Source organism: Mytilus trossulus, chromosome 4, assembly GCF_036588685.1.
Source record: "Mytilus trossulus isolate FHL-02 chromosome 4, PNRI_Mtr1.1.1.hap1, whole genome shotgun sequence".
Lineage (NCBI taxonomy): Eukaryota > Metazoa > Mollusca > Bivalvia > Mytilida > Mytilidae > Mytilus > Mytilus trossulus.
This window is the reverse complement of record NC_086376.1, coordinates 5,745,033-5,772,704: the sequence shown is the minus strand read 5'-3', so window position 1 is coordinate 5,772,704 and position 27,672 is coordinate 5,745,033. Positions and strand designations below refer to the sequence as shown.

Below are 27,672 nucleotides of genomic sequence, written 5' to 3'. Positions count from 1 at the left end.
CTTGTAACCTTTTGGAAATTATAGAGAATAAAAGAAAGAAACAAACTGTGTCTTTGTCAAGTAACGAACGGTGCGTACAGGCACTCACAATAGATGCGTACTGGCACAAACAATAGATAAGTCAAGAAGGGACTCTTTAAAGACTTAGCGAGACATAACGGTAAACAAATGGTGATTTAAAAAAATAGGTGAAGAAATTTAAATCGTGTATTGCTTCTAAACGAAACAACACAGGTAAATATTGTGTACGTATAAACACGATCACATATTTAGACAGACGGGTATTTCGATACTAAACACATGGTGTCAGATTTCAGTGTTCAATATTTAGATGTCTATTGAAAATTCAATCGTTTGAACGGAAGTATAAAACATATGATTTGTTTGATAACCATGGTGATACAAAGTGAGTGTTCAGTTTCTTTTCATTTATTTTTTTGTAGTTAATGAATTATGTATGTATATTGTAGGTTTTCATAGATTTTTTTAAAGATTAAATATCTCGTACGAACATGAATCATTTACAATGCCTTTAAAATCAAGTTTGACGTTTGTCTGTTTTATTTAAAACGCATATTTCTACATAGCATTGAGCTAAATATAGTACCTTCTTTTATACTTATACATAGAACGCAGCAAGATTGTCGGTTTCCATACGAATAATTAAGAAACTAACTTCTTAAAACATATTTATAGGCAATAGCATGGGTACAATGTTTGATTTTAATTGCTGAGGACTCTTTGTCACATTATCGGCTCCGTATATCTAAAATGGATATACTTGTTGCTTGCAGTCCTAGAGTACCTGGACTGAAATGTACTCTTAAATATTTGTGTCGTGAGGTTGCTGTCGTGATCTCGTTTAATCATTTCAAATATCGAAAAAAGCGACATATTTTAAGGGGAATTTAAAAATGTAAAACGATAAAAAAAAAAAAACGGTGAAAAAACGAACGAAAGACAAAGAACAGTTTTTGGATTCCTACATGAAACTGAAGACTTCAGCAACATGATTCCTACATGAAACTGAAGACTTCAGCAACATGAAACTGAAGACTTCAGCAACATGAAACTGAAGACTTCATCAACATGAAACTGAAGACTTCAGCAACATACAACTGAAGACTTCAGCAACATGAAACTGAAGACTTCATCAACATAAAACTGAAGACTTCATCAACATGAAACTGAAGACTTCAGCAACATCAAACTGAAGACTTCAGCAACATGAAACTGAAGACTTCAGCAACATGAAACTGAAGACTTCATCATCAACATAAAACTGAAGACTTCATCAACATAAAACTGAAGACTTCAGCAACATGAAACTGAAGACTTCAGCAACATGAAACTGAAGACTTCAGCAACATGAAACTGAAGACTTCAGCAACATGAAACTGACGACTTCAGCAACCTACATGAAACTGAAAACTTCATCAACATGAAACAGAAGACTTCAGCAACATGAAACTGACGACTTCAGCAACCTACATGAAACTGAAGACTTCAGCAACATGAAACTGAAGACTTCAGCAACATGAAACTGAAGACTTCATCAACATGAAACTGAAGACTTCAGCAACATACAACTGAAGACTTCAGCAACATGAAACTGAAGACTTCATCAACATTAAACTGAAGACTTCAGCAACATGAAACTGAAGACTTCAGCAACATGAAACTGAAGACTTCATCAACATGAAACAGAAGACTTCAGCAACATGAAACTGAAGACTTCAGCAACATACAACTGAAGACTTCAGCAACATGAAACTGAAGACTTCATCAACATAAAACTGAAGACTTCATCAACATGAAACTGAAGACTTCAGCAACATCAAACTGAAGACTTCAGCAACATGAAACTGAAGACTTCAGCAACATGAAACTGAAGACTTCATCATCAACATAAAACTGAAGACTTCATCAACATAAAACTGAAGACTTCAGCAACATGAAACTGAAGACTTCAGCAACATGAAACTGAAGACTTCAGCAACATGAAACTGAAGACTTCAGCAACATGAAACTGACGACTTCAGCAACCTACATGAAACTGAAAACTTCATCAACATGAAACAGAAGACTTCAGCAACATGAAACTGACGACTTCAGCAACCTACATGAAACTGAAGACTTCAGCAACATGAAACTGAAGACTTCAGCAACATGAAACTGAAGACTTCATCAACATGAAACTGAAGACTTCAGCAACATACAACTGAAGACTTCAGCAACATGAAACTGAAGACTTCATCAACATTAAACTGAAGACTTCAGCAACATGAAACTGAAGACTTCAGCAACATGAAACTGAAGACTTCATCAACATGAAACAGAAGACTTCAGCAACATGAAACTGACGACTTCAGCAACCTACATGAAACTGAAGACTTCAGCAACATGAAACTGAAGACTTCAGCAACATGAAACTGACGACTTCATCAACATGAAACTGAAGACTTCAGCAACATACAACTGAAGACTTCAGCAACATGAAACTGAAGACTTCATCAACATAAAACTGAAGACTTCATCAACATGAAACTGAAGACTTCAGCAACATCAAACTGAAGACTTCAGCAACATGCAACTGAAGACTTCATCAACATGAAACTGAAGACTTCATCAACATGAAACAGAAGACTTCAGCAACATGAAACTGACGACTTCAGCAACCTACATGAAACTGAAGACTTCAGCAACCTACATGAAACTGAAGACTTCAGCAACATGATTCCTACATGAAACTGCAGACTTCAGCAACATGATTCCTACATGAAACTGAAGACTTCAGCAACATGAAACTGAAGACTTCATCAACATGAAACTGAAGACTTCATCAACATAAAACTGAAGACTTCAGCAACATGAAACTGAAGACTTCAACAACATGAAACTGAAGACTTCATCAACATAAAACTGAAGACTTCATCAACATAAAACTGAAGACTTCATCAACATAAAACTGAAGACTTCAGCAACATGAAACTGAAGACTTCAGCAACATGAAACTGAAGACTTCAGCAACATGAAACTGACGACTTCAGCAACCTACATGAAACTGAAGACTTCATCAACATGAAACAGAAGACTTCAGCAACATGAAACTGACGACTTCAGCAACCTACATGAAACTGAAGACTTCAGCAACCTACATGAAACTGAAGACTTCATCAACATGAAACTGAAGACTTCATCAACATAAAACTGAAGACTTCAGCAACATGAAACTGACGACTTCAGCAACCTACATGAAACTGAAGACTTCAGCAACATGAAACTGACGACTTCAGCAACCTACATGAAACTGAAGACTTCATCAACATGAAACAGAAGACTTCAGCAACATGAAACTGAAGACTTCAGCAACATGAAACTGACGACTTTAGCAACCTACATGAAACTGAAGACTTCATCAACATGAAACTGAAGACTTCATCAACATAAAACTGAAGACTTCAGCAACATGAAACTGAAGACTTCAGCAACATGAAACTGAAGACTTCATCAACATAAAACTGAAGACTTCATCAACATAAAACTGAAGACTTCAGCAACATGAAACTGAAGACTTCATCAACATGAAACAGAAGACTTCATCAACATGAAACTGACGACTTCAGCAACCTACATGAAACTGAAGACTTCAGCAACCTACATGAAACTGAAGACTTCAGCAACATGATTCCTACATGAAACTGAAGACTTCAGCAACATGATTCCTACATGAAACTGAAGACTTCAGCAACATGATTCCTACATGAAACTGAAGACTTCAGCAACATGAAACTGAAGACTTCAGCAACATGAAACTGAAGACTTCATCAACATGAAACTGAAGACTTCATCAACATAAAACTGAAGACTTCAGCAACATGAAACTGAAGACTTCAGCAACATGAAACTGAAGACTTCATCAACATAAAACTGAAGACTTCATCAACATAAAACTGAAGACTTCATCAACATAAAACTGAAGACTTCAGCAACATGAAACTGAAGACTTCAGCAACATGAAACTGAAGACTTCAGCAACATGAAACTGACGACTTCAGCAACCTACATGAAACTGAAGACTTCATCAACATGAAACAGAAGACTTCAGCAACATGAAACTGACGACTTCAGCAACCTACATGAAACTGAAGACTTCAGCAACCTACATGAAACTGAAGACTTCATCAACATGAAACTGAAGACTTCATCAACATAAAACTGAAGACTTCAGCAACATGAAACTGACGACTTCAGCAACCTACATGAAACTGAAGACTTCAGCAACATGAAACTGACGACTTCAGCAACCTACATGAAACTGAAGACTTCATCAACATGAAACTGAAGACTTCATCAACATAAAACTGAAGACTTCAGCAACATGAAACTGAAGACTTCAGCAACATGAAACTGAAGACTTCATCAACATAAAACTGAAGACTTCATCAACATTAAACTGAAGACTTCAGCAACATGAAACTGAAGACTTCATCAACATGAAACAGAAGACTTCATCAACATGAAACTGACGACTTCAGCAACCTACATGAAACTGAAGACTTCAGCAACCTACATGAAACTGAAGACTTCAGCAACATGATTCCTACATGAAACTGAAGACTTCAGCAACATGATTACTACATGAAACTGAAGACTTCAGCAACATGATTCCTACATGAAACTGAAGACTTCAGCAACATGAAACTGAAGACTTCAGCAACATGAAACTGAAGACTTCAGCAACATGAAACTGAAGACTTCAGCAACATGAAACTGAAGACTTCAGCAACATGAAACTGAAGACTTCAGCAACATGAACCTGAAGACTTCAGCAACATGAACCTGAAGACTTCAGCAACATGAACCTGAAGACTTCAGCAACATGAACCTGAAGACTTCAGCAACATGAACCTGAAGACTTCAGCTACATGAAACTGCAGACTTCAGCAACATGAAACTGAAGACTTCAGCAACATGAACCTCTGAAGACTTCAGCAACATGAAACTGAAGACATCAGCAACATGAAACTGAAGACTTCAGCAACATGAAACTGAAGACTTCAGCCACCTACATGAAACTGAAGACTTCAGCAACATGAAACTGAAGACTTCAGCAACCTACATGAAACTGAAGACTTCAGCAACATGAACCTCTGAAGACTTCAGCAACATGAAACTGAAGACTTCAGCAACATGAAACTGAAGACTTCAGCAACATGAAACTGAAGACTTCAGCAACATGAACCTCTGAAGACTTCAGCAACATGAAACTGAAGACTTCAGCAACATGAAACTGAAGACTTCAGCAACATGAAACTGAAGACTTCAGCAACATGAACCTCTGAAGACTTCAGCAACATGAAACTGAAGACTTCAGCAACATGAAACTGAAGACTTCAGCAACCTACATGAAACTGAAGACTTCAGCAACATGAAACTGAAGACTTCAGCAACATGAAACTGAAGACTTCAGCAACATGAACCTCTGAAGACTTCAGCAACATGAAACTGAAGACTTCAGCAACATGAAACTGAAGACTTCAGCAACATGAAACTGAAGACTTCAGCAACATGAAACTGAAGACTTCAGCAACATGAAACTGAAGACTTCAGCAACATGAACCTCTGAAGACTTCAGCAACATGAAACTGAAGACTTCAGCAACATGAAACTGAAGACTTCAGCAACATGAAACTGAAGACTTCAGCAACATGAAACTGACGACTTCAGCAACCTACATGAAACTGAAGACTTCATCAACATGAAACAGAAGACTTCATCAACATGAAACAGAAGACTTCATCAACATGAAACAGAAGACTTCATCAACATGAAACTGAAGACTTCATCAACATGAAACAGAAGACTTCATCAACATGAAACAGAAGACTTCATCAACATGAAACTGAAGACTTCAGCAACATGAAACTGAAGACTTCATCAACATGAAACTGAAGACTTCAGCAACATGAAACTGAAGACTTCAGCAACATGAAACTGAAGACTTCAGCAACATGAAACTGAAGACTTCAGCAACATGAAACTGAAGACTTCAGCAACATGAAACTGAAGACTTCAGCAACATGAAACTGACGACTTCAGCAACCTACATGAAACTGAAGACTTCAGCAACATGAAACTGACGACTTCAGCAACCAACATGAAACTGAAGACTTCAGCAACCTACATGAAACTGAAGACTTCAGCAACATGATTCCTACATGAAACTGAAGACTTCAGCAACATGATTCCTACATGAAACTGAAGACTTCAGCAACATGATTCCTACATGAAACTGCAGACTTCAGCAACATGAAACTGAAGACTTCAGCAACATGAAACTGAAGACTTCAGCAACATGAAACTGAAGACTTCAGCAACATGAAGCTGAAGACTTCAGCAACATGAAACTGAAGACTTCAGCAACATGAACCTGAAGACTTCAGCAACATGAACCTGAAGACTTCAGCAACATGAACCTGAAGACTTCAGCAACATGAACCTGAAGACTTCAGCAACATGAAACTGAAGACTTCAGCAACATGAACCTCTGAAGACTTCAGCAACATGAAACTGAAGACTTCAGCAACATGAAACTGAAGACTTCATCAACATGAAACAGAAGACTTCATCAACATGAAACAGAAGACTTCATCAACATAAAACTGAAGACTTCATCAACATGAAACTGAAGACTTCAGCAACATCAAACTGAAGACTTCAGCAACATGAAACTGAAGACTTCAGCAACATGAAACTGAAGACTTCATCATCAACATAAAACTGAAGACTTCATCAACATAAAACAGAAGACTTCATCAACATGAAACAGAAGACTTCATCAACATGAAACAGAAGACTTCATCAACATGAAACTGAAGACTTCATCAACATGAAACAGAAGACTTCATCAACATGAAACAGAAGACTTCATCAACATGAAACTGAAGACTTCAGCAACATGAAACTGAAGACTTCATCAACATGAAACTGAAGACTTCAGCAACATGAAACTGAAGACTTCAGCAACATGAAACTGAAGACTTCAGCAACATGAAACTGAAGACTTCAGCAACATGAAACTGAAGACTTCAGCAACATGAAACCGAAGACTTCAGCAACATGAAACTGACGACTTCAGCAACCTACATGAAACTGAAGACTTCAGCAACATGAAACTGACGACTTCAGCAACCAACATGAAACTGAAGACTTCAGCAACCTACATGAAACTGAAGACTTCAGCAACATGATTCCTACATGAAACTGAAGACTTCAGCAACATGATTCCTACATGAAACTGAAGACTTCAGCAACATGATTCCTACATGAAACTGCAGACTTCAGCAACATGAAACTGAAGACTTCTGCAACATGAAACTGAAGACTTCAGCAACATGAAACTGAAGACTTCAGCAACATGAAGCTGAAGACTTCAGCAACATGAAACTGAAGACTTCAGCAACATGAACCTGAAGACTTCAGCAACATGAACCTGAAGACTTCAGCAACATGAACCTGAAGACTTCAGCAACATGAACCTGAAGACTTCAGCAACATGAACCTGAAGACTTCAGCAACATGAAACTGCAGACTTCAGCAACATGAAACTGAAGACTTCAGCAACATGAACCTCTGAAGACTTCAGCAATATGAAACTGAAGACTTCAGCAATATGAAACTGAAGACTTCAGCAACATAAAACTGAAGACTTCAGCAACCTACATGAAACTGAAGACTTCAGCAACATGAAACTGAAGACTTCAGCAACCTACATGAAACTGAAGACTTCAGCAACATGAACCTCTGAAGACTTCAGCAACATGAAACTGAAGACTTCAGCAACATGAAACTGAAGACTTCAGCAACATGAAACTGAAGACTTCAGCAACATGAACCTCTGAAGACTTCAGCAACATGAAACTGAAGACTTCAGCAACATGAAACTGAAGACTTCAGCAACATGAAACTAAAGACTTCAGCAACATGAACCTTTGAAGACTTCAGCAACATGAAACTGAAGACTTCATCAACATGAAACTGAAGACTTCAGCAACCTACGTGAAACTGAAGACTTCAGCAACATGAAACTGAAGACTTCAGCAACATGAAACTGAAGACTTCAGCAACATGAACCTCTGAAGACTTCAGCAACATGAAACTGAAGACTTCAGCAACATGAAACTGAAGACTTCAGCAACATGAAACTGAAGACTTCAGCAACATGAACCTCTGAAGACTTCAGCAACATGAAACTGAAGACTTCAGCAACATGAAACTGAAGACTTCAGCAACATGAAACTGAAGACTTCATCAACATGAAACTGAAGACTTCAGCAACCTACATGAAACTGAAGACTTCATCAACATGAAACTGAAGACTTCAGCAACCTACATGAAACTGAAGACTTCATCAACATGTAACTGAAGACTTCAGCAACCTACATGAAACTGAAGACTTCATCAACATGAAACTGAAGACTTCAGCAAACTTTATGAAACTGAAGACTTCAGCAACATGAAACTGAAGACTTCATCAACATGAAACTGAAGACTTCAGCAACATAAAACTGAAGACTTCAGCAACCTACATGAAACTGAAGACTTCAGCAACATGAAACTGAAGACTTCAGCAACCTACATGAAACTGAAGACTTCATCAACATGAAACTGAAGACTTCAGCAACCTACATGAAACTGAAGACTTCATCAACATGAAACTGAAGACTTCAGCAACCTACATGAAACTGAAGACTTCAGCAACATGAAACTGAAGACTTCATCAACATGAAACTGAAGACTTCAGCAACATAAAACTGAAGACTTCAGCAACCTACATGAAACTGAAGACTTCAGCAACATGAAACTGAAGACTTCATCAACATGAAACTGAAGACTTCAGCAACATAAAACTGAAGACTTCAGCAATCTACATGAAACTGAAGACTTCAGCAACATGAAACTGAAGACTTCATCAAAATGAAACTGAAGACTTCATCAACATGAAACTGAAGACTTCATCAACATGAAACTGAAGACTTCAGCAACATGAAACTGAAGACTTCATCAACATGAAACTGAAGACTTCATCAACATGAAACTGAAGACTTCATCAACATGAAACTGAAGACTTCATCAACATGAAACTGAAGACTTCAGCAACATGAAACTGAAGACTTCAGCAACATGAAACTGAAGACTTCAGCAACATGAAACTGAAGACTTCAGCAACATGAAACTGAAGACTTCAGCAACATGAACCTCTGTAGCGTGGAATCAGGAGTCACAAAAGTATGCAGTCAACTCTAGTTTAAGAATGTTGTCAGATGTTCGTATCACACACTTTTCCTTTCTTAGAAGACTACATTAGCTCATTACAAGTTCATAATAGTCCTAAATAAAAGTCTGAGTCAGCCTTTTCCCATTTGTTTTAAAACCAAATACCTTCAAAAGGAGTTCCATAACCTATCAATATGTTTAGCTTATTTTGTCCCTTAACTCTTTCATCCGTTAGCAAAACCATAAGGTGTTACATCTAGATATGAATAGGTTTTCCTACATAAATATAAATTCAAAGATATGCAAACGGACTAAATTTGTATATTTCTCGTAATCACAAAGACAAACCGATGGTCAACTTTTTTTTTTTAGAATTCTAGCAGGATTCTCCATATGTATGTAGCGTGACACTCTTTCTTATTTATGAGTTTCAATGTCCCACTGGTGTTTTTCATCTCTCTTTCTTATACAATCTGTTCGTGATTGCGTATTTGTGCATCCGGCAAAGTCTTGAACGAACAACATAGTAAGTGTGGGTTTTACTGACAAGAAGAAGAAGTCATTCAAACTTTGAGTGTTATATGTTAATGAAAGATGAACGTTCAAATCTAGGTTTCGACTAGATGTACTCATTTTCGCTAGGCTAACCCTTAGCTGCCGATTAGAAGAGGACTAGATTGTAACCTTTTGCTTGAGGTGTACTATGACAGCTGTATTTCATATTACTGAAATCATGTTATTCTAAGTTGTAATGTAGTCTATACTCTATAGTTGATTGAAATGGCGCTAAAGGAAACGATGTTCTAACATATAGTATATGTATATCATTTCCCCTAAGATATGAATGAAAATGCCAGGTATGTTCTTTAGTATACTTTCTTTTACACAAGTTTAACCATATACTGCATAATATAAAAACTTCGTTATATCGTGTAATCAATCACTTTTAATGTTAATTTTGATTATTAAAGAAAATATAAAGGCAAATGTGGAAAATTATTCTGATAATAAAGAATATACATAATATGGCGGCCTGTTTAAACTAATTGATATCAATAAGAATCAATTCATGACTTAACCATATTCAATTATCAATTTATTCTCAAATCATCTTTCAATAACAAAAGTTTTTAATCATGACATTCTCGTCACATATTCTAAGGTCTGTAATTAAATGTTCATTTGAATTTATTTCCAAAAGAAACTTTGACATCCAAATCGATTCACGTGGTCATAAAAGTTGAAATTGACTTGATAAATCTTTGGTTATAATTTTGTCGTTTAATAACACCTTAACTTAGGACATGTTTTCCTGTTAGGCTCCAAAGAACGGTTTAGATAACGTTATTCGATTAAGGTCAAGTAACAGTAAATGCATGAGCTTTGTCGCAGATTTTGATAAAATTTCGCATGCAACCTTGGCTCGTTGAATTACAACTAAAAATCGATGCATTTATCACATCTAGCATTTAAAATATTACTGATTGAATTCTTACAAAATGGATAAATATTTGTAGAGAGAGCACATACAATCGGCGAACCCCCGATTATTATGTGATTTCCATACAAATATTCACCTTTATTGAAAGAAATCAATCTGTAATATTTCACATAATAGAAAGAGACAAATGCATTATTTTTTTCCATTATCAGTTGTAATTCAACGAGCCAAGGTTGCATGCACAATTTTCGCAAAATCTGCGACATAGCTAATTTACTGTTACTTGACCTGTTTTCTCTTTAGTTATCAGGATTCTGTTTCTTTAATCATTGTTAAGCTTTCTCGTGTAAAGAAACATTTTCTGATGCTGATTAAAAGCTGTATAGAAAATTTACAAAAATACCGTATTTTTCATAAAAAGTTGAATTCAACTAGCCTAAATTGTGCTGTATTATATAAGTGTATTCTGACACTTAAACATAGAACTTCTACTTGTTGTGTTCCTGAAAACGATTACTATTATAAATAAATAATGTTTTTATGGTTTGTTTGGCCTGTTATACTGTCAATGTGTTTCGATTATTTCTGTTGACTCCAAAGATAAGATTTATCAAAAAGAAGTAAAAAAAAACATTTAATGTTTATGTAAAAGTTATGTTCAATCATCAATAAATCTTTCTATGAGAAGACATGCTATATTTTTTATGAATGCAATAGTTAGAGAAAATTTGCTATTAAAACATGAACAATTTTTATTTTTTTTTCAAATATTTAAAAGGCCTAACGGAAGTTGATGTCGTACAACGTGGCCTGAAAAAATGCACACACTGCACCAATGCTGTCTCCCTCCTCTGAAAGATGGCGAAAGATTGGTCACTGGTGTCGTTTATGTATCTAAGAAGTCTTCAATTTGTTGTTTTTAGTACAGGAAAACATGGACTATTAATAAGTAGAAACTTTTCATAATTATTTAAACTCTTGAACCTCAAATGGTTTTCCCTTTCTGTCAATTTTCGTGAAATTTCCGCTCATTTAATCATACTGTCTATAACCTGTTTTTTTTCCATCCTTGTTTTTGGTCTTCTGTGGGTTATTTCTAAGTATTAATCATACAGTCTGAGAGGTTTGATTTTAATCAAACTGTTTATTATATTGCATCCATCTTTTTCATGTTAAAAGATTTCGACTTATTTCTCGGGTATTAGCATTGTACATGAAGTATCGGGCGATGTATACTATTTTTAAGACGTATCCGAAAAGTGTGCTTTTTCCCTGATAAAAACTGGAAATTAACATCCCAAAATGTTTTTTTATTAAGACTTTGGTACATCTTCCTGTACGGGTAGTTTTCCCATATGTAAAAAAAAATAATGGTGGCAATATAATTTAATTTTTACTGTTAGTTTTAAAGATTGTTTTAACTTAAAATTTCATTGATATAAAACTAAATAATGAAAAACAGTTAACTAATTTACATGAACACGTGTGCAAATATTAACCACAATTTCTCAAAGAATGATAATTGGTGTTCGTTTCTTACTGTTATAAATCACACCCTTCAACAGTGAGCTAATTACGACAACTTCTAATTTCCAGTTGCATTAATATTACCATAAGCCGTTTTCAACTTATATTTTAAAATATTCTACAGGGTATAAATTATACAGTGCTTTAAAATTAATCTCTATGTTAGTAATACAAGTGCATTTGCATACATTCAATCAAAGATTGAATTAATCGTCTTTGTAAGAATTTTAAATTGGTGTTAACGGGCATTGAGACTAGAAGGTATTTTAATAATCGAGGTCATTTTTAAATAATTCCGTGATTTTGATCTTCTAATCTCACGCATAGAGACGAGAAATTATTTATGTATACAGGGTGTTTATTCAAGACTTATCCGGTTCCATGGGAAATATAACTTATTTGGAGTAGGATAATTATGTTTTACATGGATATTTGCTCCATCAGGTATGCTTATTGAACTATTTTAATATACGACGAAGATTCTTTTAAAACTTTTTATAACTACGTCTCTATTGTGAAGTGACATATACAATTATTGATGATCTATAAAAAAAAAATATACTACACGAGATAGAATAATTGTATGTGATGTGTAGCGTTTATATCTTGGATGCTATTGGTTACTGCAGGGGCGTATCCATCTATTAGTAATTAATACCCAGGATAAGGGGGACGGGATCCAACCATATGTCCCCATTCAAATGTGTTGATCGTCCAAAAAAGTGGAACATCATAACATCAGCCCCCATTAAAACCGCCGTTGTAAATATTTCACTTGACTTGATTAAAGATCAATTAATATATCGAAACCAAAAAAGAGGAATTTTATGAGAACTAAAATAAAAAGTTTATCCTTAACCTTTCGTCAGTCGTACCCTTAGCCGTATTTGGCACAACTTTTTGGAATTTTTTTCAACAATGCTCTCCAACTTTCTACTTGTTTGGCTTTCTAACTATTTTGATCTGAACGTCACTGGTGAGTCTTATAATGTAGACGAAACGGGCGTCTGGCGTATTAAATTATAAGCCTGGTACCGTTGATAACTAATTATATATAATTGGGCGTAATGGAGACATCGTCCTGTTTATCGTTAAAAAATTTACGTAGCTCCAAAGATGTCTTATTGGTATTTCATCTTTAGCTTGTTTTCTCATTGAATGAATATTTATTTATATAAAAAAGTCTTAGAATTAAAAAAAAAAACAGTTTTGATGTTCTCATACAGCTCCTTAAAATATACTAGTAACGTAGTCGCGCTCTCTTTAATTTAAAGTATAAATTATATAATGGGAAATGTACACTTTTTTAATTTTTGATTTTATTTTTAAATAAGACCCCTATTTGTTTCGGCACGGGACATTTGCGCTTTTTCATAGGACATTTGCGCTTTTTTTTGTGGACACTTGCGCTTCAAAACATAGGACATTTGCGCTTTTTAAAAATGGACATTTGCGCTTTTCACATAGGACATTTGCGCTTTTTTTTATATATATATCTATGACTTCCCTTTTCTTTTATCCGGGCTTGGGACCGGCAGGTTTGACCGGGCCGAGTTAAAGTCATTCTTTATGATTAAAAGTTTAAAAATCATTTCATAGCACAAACATGTCATATTGTTGATATTTGTTTAAACGTTTATGTACAGCTAAAAGTACACATTCTTATGAAATAAAACCATGCATGTACTGTCATCACAATTACAGGTCAGTTATAGCTTGATATTCGAAGCCCAATGAGTGAACAAATATTGCTCTTGTTATCTGTCCTGATTGGTACTTAAATAAATGATCGAGTTTCTACTTCTCAATTCTTGTTTGGGGAGCCTGTTCATTAATGTACCTAATCATAAATATTTTTTTCATTTACTAGTCTCTATAACTTTAAACTCCATGTTCAAGACTGTGTAAATGTGAACTAACTATAATGACAAATATAAGTTATTTTTTTTTAACTTAATGATTACTTCTCATTAAGATTACAGGTAGACCACTTTAGGTAAAAAGCGCAAATGTCCGGTCAATTTAATACAGGTGAATAAAAATTAAAAGCGCAAATGTCCATAGTATTTGAAGCGCAAATGTCCTATCGTTTTACAGGTAAAAAAGCGCAAACGTCCTGTGCCCATTTGTTTAATTGATCAAGGGGTATAAACAGGATACAATCATAGATATTATGTAACTTCTACGACGTCTGTTTTTTTAGAAAAAAATAAATAACAAGTGTAAACCTGAACTTAATTAACACCTTTAAGCCACAGTTAGCTACATACAGTAACAAAAGTGTTTAAAATATAACTATTTAAAACAGATTTAGTATTTGTTAAATAATAATAATTTAAGATAGATTAAGTATTTGTTAAATGATTTTTATTACAATTCATGTTTACAATTGTTCTAGGATATAACCGTACGTGAAGAGAAAATTATTAGTATTCCATTTTCCTGAGATAATGTTGTTCTTTAAAAATGTGTTGTTCTTGTTTTAGAACGATAAAACACATCAGTATTTCAAAGGAGTAGGTTCAATAAGACCCCTTTTTGGCCCCAAAATATAGCAGTTTTACAAAATTGTTAAAATGTATTTTTTTAGATATTTAATGGAAAGGAGAATGCTTCAGCTACATAAATTATGGCAGTTTTTGACAGTACAATGCACATATATCGGGTACTCACATCATTAAGTAATACTAAATTACTGAAATCTTTACAATTTGAGCATTTTAGTTAAATTTGTAAAATGAAAGTGGCCTCATTCGTGTTCATTCATAATATTGAAATGTAGATCTAAGTTGTATTTGATGATAATACAGAACATAAATAAAGGTTGAGGATGAACACGGATGCGGTCACTTTCATTTTTGACAAAAACCCTCTGAAAAGTGACGTTTTTTGGCATATTTGATAGATTTTTCATATGTAAGCCTGAATCTGAGCGTTTTAATGACTAAATCAGTTAATATCTTTTACTTCAACTAACTGAATAAATTCAAATAGACACTTAAGTGTACAAAATCTTTCGTTCGATGAACCTGAAATTTGAGGCCAAAAACGGCTTTTACCGGACCTACTCCTTTTGGACTGCAGTTTATTTATTGATTGATTAATTTAATGAGTTTAACGTCCAGTACCAAATATTATAATAGTGCATGCCTATCACGGGCTGGACGTTCGCTAGACACTGATCTTCTGGAATATTAGGAAAAACTCGTATATTAATAATCTTGTTGATCGTATATTTTAAGTCACAAAATTGAGGTCATTTTATAGCAAGATCCACTTTCCTCATTTCATCCTCATCCAATTTCAACATGTCACTAACGGGTATTGCAAAATTTATATATATGTTTGTGTGTGTGTGCAATTCCACTGTCACGAAGGCGACATGCAGTTCTCATAGAATCCAAGCAGTTCAAAAAATAGGAACTGAAAAATCAATACTCTAGTTTTTTGTCGGTGCTGTTCAATTGAATTGTAATGCAATCTTTTAATAGAAAATACTTTCAACACAATCGGTGACATTTGACCCAACCCGTTTCGTATTCCAAAAGGTTTATTTATAAATACAATGCATGTAAGTTTTTACGTCCTACATTTTTTTCTATCGACTTTTGATCATATATTTTTTTGGTTAGAGGATGAATTTTTGGCATATAACGTAAAGCATGTGCAAAATGAATGTAGTGTAGAAACATGGCCATATGAATTTTTCTCTTTCAAGCATCCATCATCTTTATGAGGTTTGGTTAGAAGTTCATTTCTTGTTCTTGTTTAGATGTTCATGATGGATACATAGGCAGCCACGTCTCTTCCCAAAGACGTTCAAGTTTTGCTGTTGAATTACTTTCTTTTTCTCCAAACTCATCAATCGTTTAGATCTAATGTAAATATGTTTCCCAATACTTTTATTCAAACATGGAAAAATTGTATAAACTCGTGCAAATACATTAACAAATTCATCGGAAGACTCCGTGTTAAGTTACTAAATTTATTTTTTCTAGACTTTTGGACGATTTAAAGCTTGACATATAGATTAGACACTTGTTTATTGTTGAAAACCATAGATTAACTTCTACATGTTGTGGCGTCATTGACACATTTCTCCACATCCAGTTTGTATCCATATCAAATATTTACTTCCTGGTTGCCTTTTTTAATTATCAAGTTTCGGTATCATTGAACTAAGGATAAAAGCCTTGATTGTCGAAACAATAAGATTGAACAGTTCAAATGAGAATATAAAATTTTTTGACAGCATATAATTGCTGATCTTGAACAGTCAAAATCGTCTAACATCAACTGCCTGAGAGAGTTGGATGGGTTTGTGTTGCTCAGTCTTCTTCCTAGTCGGTTTGCTTGTCTCGGTTTTTGCCACGGCGGTGCTAGTTTTCTTACGGCTTATGGACTGAGTCTCATTGGCAACTATACCACATCTTCTGTTTATGTTTGGGCCTCCCTTTGGCATCTCCCACACCTAGTTTGCAATCTTAATGTTACATATAATAATTGTAACATAATTCACGAACTGCAAATTTAGGGACAGAATGTCTCGTGCATCGATCGATCTAGTACCGAAGCATAAGGTACATTTATATCATTACAGATTAAAAGTATAGTAGAGAAGTTACCGACTAGTTATTGAAGTACATTGTATGTATAAGCATCTTAAAATGGTTGTTTTATTCGATACATTTACAAAGTCAGCGTTGTAAATTTTTAATAATGTACTGCCCTCGTTTTAATTTTTTTATTTTTTTTATTAAAAATGGTTATAATGCTTCTATGTAACTCAACCGGAAACTTTTGATTTGTCGCAAGTACAAATGCATTTTTAAATAAATTCTATAATTGATAAACAAACATGATCATGTAGGATCATGTAGTGATTTTATTTCCTGTGCAGATAGAATATAGCAGTAAAGTTTATGCAATAATAATTCTTTTTAAAATCCACCACATGGTTCCTGATGGTATTTATCTATTTACAAGTTATGAATTATCAGTTTTTTATTTGCTAAAATATTTTTCTAACAATGAAGTATTGACATAGACCTTAAAGTGGAATCAATAGTAGATTGCATATATAACTTGAAGCCAACTGATAACGTTTAAAGTTCTATCTTATTTGTCAATTATTGTCCCTGGTAAATGAATGGTGTACCGTGTAAAAATGTCAATATACTCATGTGTAAATTATTGTCTTTTCAATTTATCACGTTATATAACGGGTTGAATCAATATATTTTAGGAATTCGGTCTTTTATATTTCAAAAGTCAAAAGTATTCAATAGTTATTGGCTAACCTCATTCATCATTTTTCCTCCCAATAAATATGCAATATATTTGTTTACTGAGGTATTAATCTACTATTGGGGCTAGTCATTTAATATATTTTCAGTGAAATTATAAAGAAATAGGACAGTTAAAAATAAAGATTTTTAATATTGAATCGGTAAAAAAGTAAGGCCACATGCTTCATTAATAAAATGCAGATTTATGTTTATATGAATGTACTTCGGAGGATGTGACAGGACATATTGAATATTAGAATTAACAATCATCCGTTTTCTGTGATATATATATATATGTATATAAACCCATGTGTTGCCATTATATATAATCGGAATGAGGACTAACATGTAGAGAGGTGTGCCACGCCCTATGTGTGCCCGTTATAACGAATATCTGAGCGGATGTTATTGAAGGCCTATTGCCAGGCATGATATATGCCTCTCATTTTCTAGTAGCAGTTTTAATTTCCCGCAATTTGTTATATTCTTTCTATTCTTTTCTTTTTGAAGAGCCTAGCTTTTGTATTAACTGTTATTTTTTCACGTCCCAAACATACATGAGATATTTTCCACTGGACTTTAAGCAAATAGCAATGAACTCAGTCATATTTTATTTAATTCTCAAAATTTTACGAGTCTTTGTTTCCCTCATGTAATTATTTATAGATTATTACATGGCATTTTCCATATGGCCCTGGTATCAGCCCTAGACTCCCATATCAAGCCAGAGGGCTTTAGCCCGAGGGCTTGATATGGGTCGTGGGCTGATACCATGGACCATATGAAAAATGACATGTAATAATCTATTTATCACATATTTTTAAGCAAAAGAAAACAAATAGCCTACATTACATCAAAATGATTATGTTTGATATTTCATCAAAAATCAAAAAGATATTTAACAAAAAAAAATAAAAAAATGTACTGTATCACTGTGAGTTAAAAAAAAAGTTCGTATCACAGTAGGTGAACAACGTTTTGTGAAAAGTTTCAGAAATAATTAACAATAAATACATTAATTCTAAGAATTGCAAATATTAAACGACTTTAAAGTGTTACATTTATGATTACAAATGTTTAAAAATGCTTAAAAAGAATCCTACATCGCTACTCATTCCAGTGTGGCGTCATATATTTTCCAAATTCTTTATGACGTCAAAATTTTACGGGAACTTTTGTGATTTTCACTGTTGATTTCTATTTTTTTCTTCTACAGCAGATTCGTAACTTTCTAAATTTCTTTTCATTGTGTTCAACTTGTTTACAAATAGTCCTTGATTGACTGGTTACCGGAAGTTAAAACTCGGGGGCTTGATATGGATTTCGAGGGCTGATAACCAACCTTGACTTCCGGCTATTATTGGCCATGCAAAAACGTACATATCAGTACAAAATATGTGATAATATCAGATTATTACATGGCATTTTTCATATCGCATGTATTATCAGCCCTAGGTTCAATATCAGCCCAAGAGCCGCATGGCTCGAGGGCTGATATTGACCGAGGGCTGATAATGCATGCGATATGAAAAATGGCATGTCATGATCTTTTTATCATATGCTTCAACAGTAGAGAAACATCACATATTCATATATTGATCCTTGTACGTTAAAAAGGAAGTTAAAAGAGTGAAAAGTTCACGGACGTCGGACCCAAAATTTGATACACTCGATAGGAAATCTTTCTATCATATGCCTAAACAGAGAAAAAAAAACATTTTAATATGGACGAATCGACAAAAAAATAATTCATTAATATACATAATCAACATTGTTTGGATTTTTTTTTTAAGCAACTTTCTAACTTATGTTTCAGTGAAACTTTAAAAAAAAATGCATTTATTTGATAATTTGTTTGGGTTCTTTTATCTTTTTTTTTTTATTTATTATTCTACACAATATACTTTCCAATATTCAAATGATTTTTTTGTACATTACTTTGAAATGTTTTTCACTGAAAACGTAGCATTGAGGTGTATTTTCCGGAATTTGCCGAGTATTACCGGAATGCCATGTGATAACGTTACGGAAAGGCATGTGATAACAATCGAAGCATGTGATAAACTTTTCATATCAGCCCGCTAAGCACCAATTCAAAAAATATGGAATATACGTTGATTTAATGCTATTATCATACGGTAAAAAATCATATGTTATTTAGTCTAAGTATATGATAAATATTCTTAACATTACCAGAAATAAACATATACAGGGCAAGCTGAAAATCAAAGCAGAGTGAACGATACATTCTTGCTAAATTCTCATGCTATAGTCAGAACTAGAAATAATAATCAATTAATCCAACAGGTAGATTCGGCTATGTAGGGAACTCGCCTTACCAGAAAAAAAGACTACATTTTGCTGGATATATATGCAAAACCAACACGGCAATACGGGTGTCTTTCTATAGCATTGGGGTCTAATGACCGAGCGAAGAACTCCATTCACCATGTGTCAATACCCGTTTAACTTTTTGGTGTTTATTTTGCCAGTCAAAGTCGACAAATAAGTCATATAATCGGAAACTGAGATCGTTACTTGATAAAGATACATGTAACGGAATTTTATAACAAAAAACTCGATAACAATTTAACGTCTTTGTTGCGTCAGTCAATTTTTATTCTATCATCACACTGCTATATTTACAAGGTGTCAATAGTGTAATATGTTCTGAAGAAACAGTAGGGCTTTCCGCATAGTAATTTATATATGTCCGTAACGATAAAAACACTTTATAAGCAATATTTTCGTATTGATTTAACTATACTGGGATATATCAATGTGAAAACTGATTTAAACATCAATTTTCAATATATGTAATTACATTTGCTTGTTCTATATTGAGTTATACCATTTTAATGATTTTATTGATAACAGCTATTCAGATTCAATCATTAGCAATAATAATGTTATCTAAAACAAATATGCCACCAAGAATGAACCTAATGATTTTCACGTTATATTTCAGGTAACTTTTAACCAGAGAGATTTTTATAATAAATGATGTGAATTTTGAACGTTCTGAAATAAAAAGCTCAGTTAAATCAAAATGAATCAGTTCAAGTTTGACTCTGGCGATTCCGCCAAGAAGACGTTCGAGTTTCGGATGTCAAAAAAAGTTTCCGAATTGACTCAAGTTGTTCATATGTTGTTTACCCGCAATCATGAAAAAGAGGTCGAAATTGAGGCTATGAAAGAAGCATTTGAATATGAAATATTATTAGTGCAAGAAGACGCACAAGGAAGAATTGACAATTTAGAAACTAAACGGTTGGAATTAGAACTGGAATTAGACAGAGAACGAAAAGCTGGTCAAGATCGTCTGAAAAGTGCTCTGAAAAATGAATCGGACAGTCGAGAAGAAGAATGGAAGGCCAAATTAATAGCAAGTGAAAAAAATTTGCTTGAGGAGAAAGCCGAGTGCCAAAATCTTAGAGATCTCTTAATAAATGCTCAGAGAGATATAGAAAAATTAAGACAAGGTGTAGCTGATCAGCTTGCAAGTAAAAACGAAGAAATTCTTAGGAAAAACCAGGAATTAGATAAATTACGGAAATTAGTTGCTAATTTAGAAAAGACCCAGGTTGAAACAGAAATTCATTATAAAGAAATTATACGTGATATTGAAAAAACTAATGAAAAGTTAGAAAAAGAACTTCAACAGTTGCAATCATTGTTAGAAGAGACACACAGGAATAAAATGAAACTTGAGGAAAAGAATGCTAAATTAGAAACAGACTTGAAAAATTTGCGAAAAGACTTTAGTAGAAAAGTTGCAGAAGTTGTAGCCAGTCAAAAAATGCAACATCATCAACAACTACAACAAGTTCAAAGCCATCAACAGCCGTCAACAAGGCTGTCTCCTGGGGCTTTCACGGTAAGTGTCTCTTTGGTGAATCATGAGTCATCATGTAAGTTATGGTTAAATTTAAAAGTGATATTACGAGCTCATTAAAGGCAATATGTTTTAAACAAATATTTACATTGTGAATTTTAAAAGTCAGAAATATCTTTAGAAAATTCACCTTTGTTTCTGTCCTTTCTTATAGCAAAGTGATATTAGACAGGTTTTTGAAGCTGTTTTGAAATAATAAATTTTGAATTAGTATGCATAAATAAGATAAAAATGTTCTCATCTTATGCAATACAATATTGTATCACAGCGTGCGGTATGTAGTACTAATACACAAGTTATTAAGTAAGAAGACAAAAATCAGACATGGTCTGAATGTTAATCTAAAGTGTAATTTCTAAGGTAAAGTGATTTGAAATACATTTTGGAATTATACCAAGACTTCTTTGAGACATGAACAATTTACTATAAATAGATGAACTGAACTATACAATATTATATAATATTTTTCAACTCATTTCGGATATTTGTTCAAGATAATGAGAAATTAGAATTAAGTCTTCAAGCCGAACAACAAAAAGATTACAACATTTTTTAATAAACCAGTCTACCAAAACATATTATAAACATGCTAACGATTTTGTATCCATGACAGATGCATGTTTCGTCTGAATTAAGAATTATATTTTAACAACCTGTCACATAGAAATTGGATGAATTGACACCAAAACCAAACACGCAAACAAAATAAACGTTTTTGGTTGTGTCTCATATGTTTTGTGTTGGAGAAAAGGCCTGTTCTATCAACCACACCGGATCCAAATCCGGATACCGCGGAGGAAGGGGGATCCGAATCACGAACAGAAATTAAAGAAAGTTTGTAATGGTTGGTTGGTAAAATCTAGATGCGAAGGAATTCTGCTATGTACTTATCGAATCTTTGATTGGGATTCAGATCCTTCCGCTGATTTCGGATTGGGATAGCTAGTGTGGTTAATAAACTAAAACAACAACAACAGCAAACACACACCATATTACATTTTATAAAAGGACAAAATAAATGTAAATAAGCATATATTACATACTTCTTAAAAGAGAGAAGACAGAGTACGGTCATCACGTTCACCTATTCCATCCAATTCTGCAAAGAGAAGAAATAGCCGTGATTCTAGGCAAATTGCCCCAAAGCGCGATGAGGTACTCTTTGGAATAATGTTGTACTAAGCGGCACTCACGGATTTATAATCATGTCTGTCTGCACTTGTGACGATTTTACAATTTTTTTTGAAAATATACCACTTTGATTTATAATCAAATGTTTTAATATAATCTTTTTATACAGTGTGATTTTTTTCACGTTTATATGATATGTAATTACACAAATTTACCTTGCACAAATCTTGTTGCTAAAATCAATGCAAAGTATGCACCTTTAATGTATCTTAAAACGATATGATTTTACTCTTTTTCAAATATATTCACTAGTTGAGACATACCATAATTATTATCAAACTGTATGAACGTGTTTAAATTTTATATTTACATGTTCTTTTATTCAAACTGTTAAGAACACCCAGTTCCATATCAAAACTATGATACTATTAGACTTATCTAAAATCAAAATAAGTAATAAAAAAAAAAAACATACGGATTTTGATTTAAACTATATAACATTCGTTTGTGTATGTGTATCAAAACAGTATAGACATGTCTAAAATTAAAAGGTTAAAATCAGTATCGTTTTATGCGATTATGTTACATACTATATATCCAATAACGATATGTAACATGGGTTAATAACCCTATAAGCCGATTTGCCATCCAATTTAACTGGAAAACAAACACATCTAAATGTCATTCACATATTTAACTGATAAACAAACAAATTTAAATTAAAGTTACATATTATTTTCAGTCGCATCATTCATGTACAAACAAGGTAAACTTATTTACAGTCTTTTCACTTGATCAGGGAAACACTTCATGGCTTCGATAGAATGTTTTAGATTTGGGGTGACACTAATAAGCACTTAAAATTCAACGAATTTTATTTTAAGTTGAAAGGTTCACATACTTACAGGTGAAAAGACATGTAAAATAGTCCTGTCTTTGCTATTTTCAAAGATGGAAAGACATATTTATGCATACATGTCTCTGATATTCATATAAGTGAAACTTTAAAACGGACTATCTTTGATAAAATATCAATTGGACTTCAGCCGCTAACATCAGTTCTAAACCACAAATGTGTGTTTAAAACACCATTTGTCAATATCCACCTTAGTGTAATTCGTAATTAGTAATAATTTTGTCTCAATTTCAGTGTCAGTGAAATTTAGATACCTTGTGTATTCAATTATTTGATCGAATTCAAAATCAGAAAACAAGTCATCATCACTTGGTGAAATAGTCATATTTGATTGCTTGGTGCTGATCGGTTTTAATTCTAAACCAATTGAAACGTTTTATCAAAGATTTTGCTATTTCTATAAATAAGTTATTTATTATTTATACATATATGTAACCAAACGTCAAACACTAAGTCTTATTTACTTCTCATTTCCTACATTCTTCCTTTGTATATACTAGTATCAATTCCGCAATTCTAATCTTCAATGATCTTCCCTTATCTCAATATTCCAAAAATGACCATCTACTGCTTTATATTTCTTCCTTGGAAGGTTGGACGTTCGAAATTGTATGAACCTAGGAAGGTAAGCCCTTACACGGGTAAACCAGTCATGAAAATCAACATAACCGTCTGTTGTAGATATTTATAGCAAACCCTATTGAGCCTTTCCACAGATTCACCTGCAAGTTACCTGTCCATTTAAACTTTTGGCAGTTCTATTGTCCCATCTAACAAATACAACAGGTTTTGTTCTCTGTGTAGTTTATTCACTCAGACCTTTAAATTTCCTCTAACAGAAATCTATCACTCATTGATTAATCTACCAGAGTAAAAAAATTATCTGCTAAACTGATAGAAATACCATGTTTCACATAAAAAAAAAAAATGCCTGTGATTTCATGTTTATTAAACATTTATAATATTTTTTTCAATCTGTTCAAATTGGATAAAAATTTAATCATAAAAAGTTTGTTTAAAAAAAAAGTATTGTTCGTATGAAAATTTGCATCTTTTAGTTATTGTTTAGTTATAAAATACTTTAAAGAAGGCCTTAATATATAAAAAATCACCATGTTTAGGGTACTTTTTATCATTTTTTTTTTTGGAAATAGGAATAATGTTGATTTTTCCAGAAATCAAATTTTACTAATGTTTGAATCAGTGCCTACATTCAACAGTTGGAAAATATAATACATTCATACTCATATACAGTTTTAATATTAAAAGTCAACATGTTATTTCCATCAATTAAGCAGATACATTTTTTGCTCAGGTAAATTAATCAATGAGTGATAGATTTCTCTTACAAAAAATTTAAAGGTCTGAGTGAATAAACTACACAGAGAACAAAACCTGTTGTATTTGTTAGATAGGACAATGGAACTGCCAAAAGTTTAAATGGACAGGTAACTTGCAGGTGAATCTATGGAAAGGCTCAATAGGGTTCGCAATAATATCAAATAATACTTAGCTTTTGTATCAGATTAGAGTTATCGAACTTTTATTGTCATTTTGCATGAAATAATTAGTTGGGTTTATTTTTCGTTTTTTAAATTTCATTCTTTGCTTTGCTTCCGCATGTATACAGGGTAATATGGATCAGTTTTATGACAGGAAAATTGTTTTATTTCACACTTTATTCTCATATTTAACCTTTATACTTAAATTAAAGTTTTACTTAATTTTAGTTCTTTTTTACCCAGCAGTCATAGCTTTTCACTACCATATATTAATCATACTTCATAAAATTTTGTCATTGTTTTATTAATATTTGTGTAATTTATGTTGAGTAGAATTATTTCGTAAACTGGAAGAAAATAAGAATATCAAAATAAAAGCTTTAACCGAAAAAGTTGTTTTTATATCACCAATGATATAACTTACATAATATGTATTTGCATACTAGTATAAATTTGCATTCATACAAGACTATATTTTATGTAACTAATATCAATCACATGTTATAACTATTGCTTGAATTATATCTGCAAATAAGTTTACTGAATAATATTGAATATAAGATCATGATATCATAGTTTTGAGTTATGATATAATATATATAAAAGTAACATTTGTTTCATTTTCCTAGGATTATAATGATGAACTGGAAAAATTACGACGAGAAGTTCAGCGATACCGGATGGAGCTCAGTAATCGAGACAATAACTTCAATAGAGTATTCTCTACTCAACAACCTCTTACAGTGGACCCCAGAGCAGGAAAGATTGGAATGAGTTCACAACAGGTGATTGCTTCACACAGGAGTAATGAACCTCTTTTATCAAAAGAGAAGTCGTTTTCATATGCCTTTGTACAATCAATAGACGATTCCGTAAGTACCATTATCTGTCTGTTTAATGCAGATTATGAATTCTTGAACTATGTTGTGTTACTTTCAAGGTGAATATCACGCTTCATAAATTGTATGCGCTCTACGACTTTTTCTCAACGAACCTTCACCAGGAACATCCAAAGACGAGGATATATAAGTACTGAAGCCCGTTAAGCCGAAATTGTTCATTGTACATTATAGCCGAAATCTATCTAAGATCAAATTTATATGAATGCTACCTTCCCAAGGAGGACAATCGTTTACAGTAAATATTTTTTTCGAAGGAAGAAATCCGTTTGGAACAAATATACATCTTATTTATGTTCCAACTTGTTTGCGTCACAACTAAGTTTTCAATAAACTAGGCTACTTTTATTTGCACCGAAAATTAGGAAACGTTGTGTCGATTCTAATACGATTTCTAGAGAGATTTTAAACAATAAGTCTCTACACAACAAGACAGTTTATACTTACTTAAAAACGGATGTTCGTTTTTTAATGCACATACCTTTCTTGAATTATGTCTGTTTCCTGAGATTGTTTCTTTTTTGTATTGCGTGTAATGTACAATGTACCTAGTAAATAAGTTTATAGCGTATGATTGTTGGAAAAGATTAGGACAACTCTCTTCATTAAAACAGAACACAACCGAACACGCGACATTTGATGTTATCTCAAATACCGTTTATAACTCTTTGTTGCAAAGACTTTTCGAAGAACCTGGTACTCTAACGCCTTTGTTTTTTCGCACAAATATGACAGAAATCGATTAAACAGAGCCATGTTCTGATCATCCGAATTATTTTCAACACTCTTCTTACTGCGATGAAAGTCATGTTTTTAAAAATCCATATTTTATTGTATTTGAGATATTATTCATTATGGACATATTTATATATATCTATTTACAAATAAACAGAGGTGAACTGACGATTCTAACAAAATAGTTCAGAGCGAATTTAAGGAAGTATAATTGCTATGTTCTTGACATAATCAAACCGACCAAATTTCAACACTGATTTGTGCGTCAAATACTTAAATTATGTATTTTATTTTCGTTTTCAGAAAAGACCGTCTAGTTCTAGGGCCTCTTCTGCAGCCTCGCGGTTACCGGTGCTTTCACAGGAGCAGAAGACTCGTCTTACAAAACTTATGCGACCTAAACCATTATCGAAAGAGGCTTTGTACAGTAAATGAACCGATCTGTATGCGGAAACAACAAATATGTGTGCCAGACGGACAGTGGCACTCTTATAACGTCATACGAGCACTCATCAACATCAGTCTGACAATTCAAACTTGAACTTCCAAGAAAGGTTACAGAAAGAATTACACAAGTGCACTTCACCCCAGTGCTTCCATTGCATTTACGAGTTTTCACAATTACAGCATTTAATGCATCATTTGTCATCATCTATTCATGTCACCTACATAACCCTTATATTAATTGATTATTGGAACAGTTAGAAGAAAGAAGTTATGGAATTAATAAAATTATACATGTGTGATATTCTTTGTGTTTTTGTTTTCTTGATTTAATAGGTTTCTTAAAGTAATATCTTATATAAAGTTGTCTTTCCAAGCATACAAGTATTTTGAACCCTTGAAATCAACAAATGTACAGTTCGGGGAGCATCAGTTGGAGATGCCTGCTGTTTACTTTTATCGACATAATTTGAACTGTATTCAATTAATAGTTGCTATCTTTCTATACTAGTACACACTATAGGAAAGTACCTCTTCTGATGTATAAAAATATTTTTTAAACTGTTACCTTTGGATGGCTATTATTCGTTTGTTTCTCTGTCCTATATTTGCTTC

General features: G+C 33.3%; 1 protein-coding gene across 8 annotated transcripts; it reads left to right on the top strand.

The window, feature by feature from the left end:
- Nucleotides 1-27,344, top strand: LOC134714541 (protein FAM184A-like). Of its 8 annotated transcripts, XM_063575871.1 has the most exons (6): nt 12,472-12,691; nt 20,504-21,412; nt 23,304-23,327; nt 24,070-24,102; nt 25,609-25,851; nt 26,917-27,344. In XM_063575871.1, exons 2-6 carry the CDS (start codon nt 20,585-20,587, stop codon nt 27,046-27,048), a joined length of 1,260 nt encoding a protein of 419 aa, XP_063431941.1. In that variant the 5' UTR covers nt 12,472-12,691; nt 20,504-20,584; the 3' UTR covers nt 27,049-27,344. The 8 variants fall into 8 exon arrangements, with proteins under 8 accessions (XP_063431940.1, XP_063431939.1, XP_063431936.1 ...); XM_063575870.1 differs by lacking the exons at nt 12,472-12,691; nt 23,304-23,327; nt 24,070-24,102 and adding exons at nt 1-160; nt 22,484-22,585; XM_063575869.1 differs by lacking the exons at nt 12,472-12,691; nt 23,304-23,327; nt 24,070-24,102 and adding exons at nt 1-234; nt 22,484-22,585.
- The last annotated feature ends 328 nt before the right edge of the window (nt 27,345-27,672 follow it).

Bases quoted from the DNA above. Each gene is read 5' to 3' on its own strand.
- LOC134714541 (XM_063575870.1), top strand. From the start codon at position 20,585: ATGAATCAGTTCAAGTTTGACTCTGGCGATTCCGCCAAGAAGACGTTC. The intron at 22,586-25,608 runs GTACTCTTTGGA...TCATTTTCCTAG, and splicing joins TTGCCCCAAAGCGCGATGAG to GATTATAATGATGAACTGGA. The intron at 25,852-26,916 runs GTAAGTACCATT...TTTCGTTTTCAG, and splicing joins TACAATCAATAGACGATTCC to AAAAGACCGTCTAGTTCTAG.